Below are 4,687 nucleotides of genomic sequence, written 5' to 3'. Positions count from 1 at the left end.
TTTAAAAACTTCTCATTACTTTACCTTTCTTTCAAAAAGAAACAAATGGATGATCTTGCCGAGGTGTATCCTGAGTTGAATGTCCCTGGAAGTGCTCCTAATGATGTGTACTCCCATGTAATGGGATCAGACACTCATGGAATTGTCTGAACTCTAGGAAAAGGAGCATCTCCTAGCATAGTATATGACCCGTATATAAACTATCTCAGGCTGAAAAAAGAGATTTTGATACAAGGGTTGAGATGGAAGTTCAAAAAGCTACCTCAGCTATGAAAATTGAGATGACAGAGAAGATGTATGAAGCAAAAAAAGAGATGGAAGCGATGGATAAAAAGTTGTTAGAAGCGAAAGAGGAAGCAAAAGAGAATAACGAAGTGATGGAGAGAAAATTATCGGAAGCAAAAATGGATATGGAAGAAATTATAGCGGATAAAGTGAAGGAAGGAATACAAGCATATGTAGAGTCTTTGGGAATTAATATTGATGCAAATTTAAAATCAGAGCAGGTGAAATAATTGTGTTGCTCACAAAAAATTACTTTTTTTAGATGAAAACTTAGTTTCTCTTAATTATAATAGTCTTCCTCTTTTGCAATAGGTTCCTGATAACCCACTTGAAGATTGTCAACAACCATCATCACTTGTTCCTAGTGTTCACACAAGAAAGGTTAGAGAAAATTTCATTAAAATTTTGAATTTTATTTTAATTGCGTAAATTCTAACATTTATATGATCATGAGATCAACTAATTCCTCTTTCTTGTTTAATATGGATTAATCGACAAACAGTTAATTGTGTGTCATGTACACATAAATAGTCTAAGTGATCATCTTTTTCTTTTGGTTGTTGTTGTTGTTGTTTTTTAGTTGGTATAGTGAAATAAATTGTGTTAATTTATCATATTATTTCTAGTTTTCACCACAAAAGCTAAAACGCCTAATCGTACACACTCCAAATAGAAGCCTCAAAACCCGAACCAAACATCATTCTAAACCAAAAGGACCCAACTGTAGCTAATGGAACTGACGGAATTTTGATTCGACATCAGAATCTTCGGATGTTGACAAAAGTCAACTCTTTCATGCATTAAGCCTCCAAAATTGAAAAACTTGCACCAAAGACTATGTGTCCTGATCATACTCATCCTCAGAATGTATCATTTCATAATCTGTATTTATGTTCATATTGACCAACTTGAACCTGTACCTCTTGCCCCTTATTCTCTTATGTCCCTGCTGCTTGTTGTTGCCTTCTTTTGATCGCATCTCTCTTCTTTTCGCTTAGTTGGCCCTGAGATTTGCTGTTGATAGTTTGCCCTTGCTTTGTGCCCCCACTATCTTGTATGTTCTGTTCCTATTCTCTCTAATGAACATTCTTTTTTCTGATTCTTTTTTTGAGTGTTATGAGAAGTATTAAGATTACTCTGTTGATCATTATGTTTACTGTGTCCCTGACCGAAAACCTTTCCCTGATGGATGAGTTGATTGTGCTCATTCTATTGTGTGGTCTGATGAGAAGTGGTAGTAGAATCTCTAGGGTCTTTCTTAGGGTCAGTGTGTAAATTCTCATGTATATCATGATGCAGAAACCCCCCTTTGGATACCCCTTCCTGCAAGTTAGTAAAATTCTCCTTCAACCCTCCATCCAACACTCCAACAGCTTCCACAATAGTTAAACAATTATCTAAAGGGGTGAGGGATAATGGGAGCATTGATTCAATACCTGTGATCTTAGAGGCCTTTGTATTTCCTTCTTTGTCCATGTCTGCAAGTACATTAGGCATAGAGGGAGGATTTTGGGATATAGGAGTTGGTAACACATAATCGGTTTAAAATGTAGGCACCAGATCAGAACCATTTATTATTGTAGTGATGAAGTGCTTTCCTAAATCTGCCAACTCCCACGTCATACAGGCAGCTGCACAACACTAACACAGTAACGATAAAGGAAGGAAAAACACATCAGGACATTGGAATTCATGGGCAAAGATGTAAGAGATGCTAATTTATCAAGGAGACACTAGAAATGTATCCGATATTAAAATTGTAGGCACGACTCAAAATGGAAAAGAAACTATGATATTATACAACCTCAACATATCCAAAATCATTAGAGTAGCACTTCTAGAACACAGGTCATTTCCTCAATTTTATAAATACCAAAAAATCAAAATGACAGAATCAACATATCACCACACGAATAAAGATAGTATAACTAGTGCAAATAGTTTAGAGTACTAAACTACTAATAGAGCATAAAAAGAAGTACAAAGTCTAAACCAGGTAGCGAAGTCCACTTCCTTCCTTATATAGGACCACAGTCAAGTAAAGGAGATTGAAGATTTCACTTTCTTCCTGGTCAAGGGATAGAGATGTAGACTTTTTCAAGGATTTTCACTTTGTTTTCTTGTGTTTTCCCAGCCGCTGCCTTGTCTTCATTATGTATTTTTGCCTGTACCTGGACTGTTTGGCAGATCTGGTTCAACAAGATCAATATAAGAGCTATGTGTAATAATATTTTTACCTGTATGACTATGATTTTCTGGGAATTGCTTGTGCAGCTTCAGTTAAGTTTGCTTAATATTCATGTGCTTAACTCTAGATACTTAAATATGAGTCTAAGCTACGTTAGCAGACCTAACCAACAGTTACTGAAAATGTGCTAACCAAAGTTGGCTTTATCCTTAAAGAGTACCAATCTGGTGAAGTACTTTGCCTCTGGGATACTTCAATTGTTATATTCAAGAAGCAGATATTAGTTGTTGCTAAAGCATTTCTGATGCAAAATACCTTGTCTGAATTTCCAAAAATTGTGAACCAATTACAAATCGAAGTTGCAGATGCCTGATGGTTACCTGTGCTTTACATAGAGCTTTACTTAGGGTCAATTACAATTCTTTGATTGACTTTTGTTGTCCTTTGCCTACTCTCTTTTTATTCTTTGACTCTATGCGTGAAGTCAAGTCGTGGTGTAGCTATTGTTTTTCTTTATCATTGGTTCAATCAGTCGAGGATGTACGAACTTGGTTGCCCTTCAAATGAAAGACAGTTCGTCACATAATATTAATTGTGTTGTTGCAATAGCTTTGGTTCTTCTTTAATACTAAATATTAGCTTGTTGTTATCTCTTGAATCTATTGGATTATGGTAAAATAATCTCTACAACGTAGGACGAGACACATTCACAAACATTAGTCATTGTCCTCGTATATGTTTGAGCTTCTAATCCAAGTCCAATTGAAAAAGAAGATAATTTAGTTCTGCTTTAGGAATTGTTGGTGAGCAATTCACTTTTCTCAATACAAACAAGCTGCTTTGTTTGGTATTTTAAACCACATAAATAATGAACATAATCCTCGGGTTTGATGTCATAGATTAAGCCTGGATCACCTCATGTGCTGCTGGAACAACCTGTGGTTCGGTAGAGATATTGAACCCTCGCAATTCATCGTTCATGAATATCATTCCAGCACCACTAGCATCCTTCACATGATGTCCCTTATCAATTCTAGTAACATTACCATCAGATATACACAATACAAATTTTCCTTTGACATTCATATTCTCCAGTGCCTCTGCGCTGCAAAATGCATCATTGACATTTCTAATCAGTGGTAACAGTGTCTCGGAGAAGTCTTTGGGTTGGAATCCTGATTCCCCATCAATTTCTTTTGCATCACCAAGACATATTGTGGCTCTTAGTTTTCTATCAGTAGTGCTTGCACCAACGGTGAGAAGCCATGGATCTCGATTATTTACAGTGCCTGGTAGTGGACCTATATTTCCAGCTGAACAACTAACAATTAATTTGTTGATTCTCTTGTTGCTTTTTTTTACTTTCCTTCCAGAAAAATTGGCACACTTATGTATTCACTGAAATGTTAAGTTTTGTATTTCATAAAGTATCAAAATAATCAATTTAATGTTTTTTCTCAGGCTAACATGATAAGAAGACTGGAACTAGCGTAGTTGGCACAAATAAAAAGAAGTGGGTATGTTTGAAAAAAACTACAAGATCTTTCTTTTCTTTCAAAAGGAGGAAAATTTCATGTATATAATTACTGCTTTTGCATCAATTCCTTAATATTTTTATTTTTAGAAAAATTCAATTAGTCATTTTTAATATCCCAATTTGTTCTAGTTAATGGGGATCTAATTTCTATTATCATATAGTTATAAATTTTCTTATGTGCATTTCTTGTGCAGAATTTTTAAGGAAATTGAGGTCAAGTATCAACTTCAACATGCTCGACTTTTGGATTGATGATTTCATAAAGATTTATTGCAAATTTACAGGAGATTTTAATTCCATTCGAATTAGAAGTTAATTAGTTGGTTTTATGTTGAGATTATTACATTTAGTTAGATCTCAATTTTACTTGAGATAGAAAAGATAATTTGTTTCGACATTGTTTACTTTTACAGGAAACTTATTATGTTGCTATTTTGTTCTTTGATTATAATATTAGAAAATATTTGCTTTATATAATATTTCTTGCTTATCATGAAGAAGATAGTTTTTGAATGCACAGATTGTTTGTATGTATTTGTGTCTTAAGAAAAACTATATATAGATTTTTCTGTGATGTTTAAAGAAACTTGGTAGCGACGTTAGAATATTAATATGACATTTAGCAAAATATAAAATAATGTCACCAATTTTTATGACATTTAATAATAGCATTTGTT

General features: G+C 34.1%; 1 protein-coding gene across 1 annotated transcript in view; it reads left to right on the top strand.

The window, feature by feature from the left end:
- The window catches only part of LOC102584278 (uncharacterized), a 5,257-nt gene extending 839 nt beyond the window's left edge, over window positions 1-4,418 (top strand). Inside the window, exons 2-5 of the mRNA XM_015305547.1 lie at window positions 210-506; window positions 598-666; window positions 3,935-3,990; window positions 4,205-4,418. Coding sequence (XP_015161033.1) covers window positions 243-506; window positions 598-666; window positions 3,935-3,967 — 366 coding nt within the window. The 5' untranslated portion in view covers window positions 210-242 and the 3' untranslated portion in view covers window positions 3,968-3,990; window positions 4,205-4,418. The remainder of the gene's footprint in view (window positions 1-209; window positions 507-597; window positions 667-3,934; window positions 3,991-4,204) is intronic.
- The last annotated feature ends 269 nt before the right edge of the window (window positions 4,419-4,687 follow it).

Source organism: Solanum tuberosum, unplaced genomic scaffold (genome assembly GCF_000226075.1).
Source record: "Solanum tuberosum cultivar DM 1-3 516 R44 unplaced genomic scaffold, SolTub_3.0 scf00840, whole genome shotgun sequence".
Taxonomy (NCBI): domain Eukaryota; kingdom Viridiplantae; phylum Streptophyta; class Magnoliopsida; order Solanales; family Solanaceae; genus Solanum; species Solanum tuberosum.
Note: the sequence above shows the minus strand (reverse complement) of the source record. Positions and strands in the feature narration are given on the sequence as shown.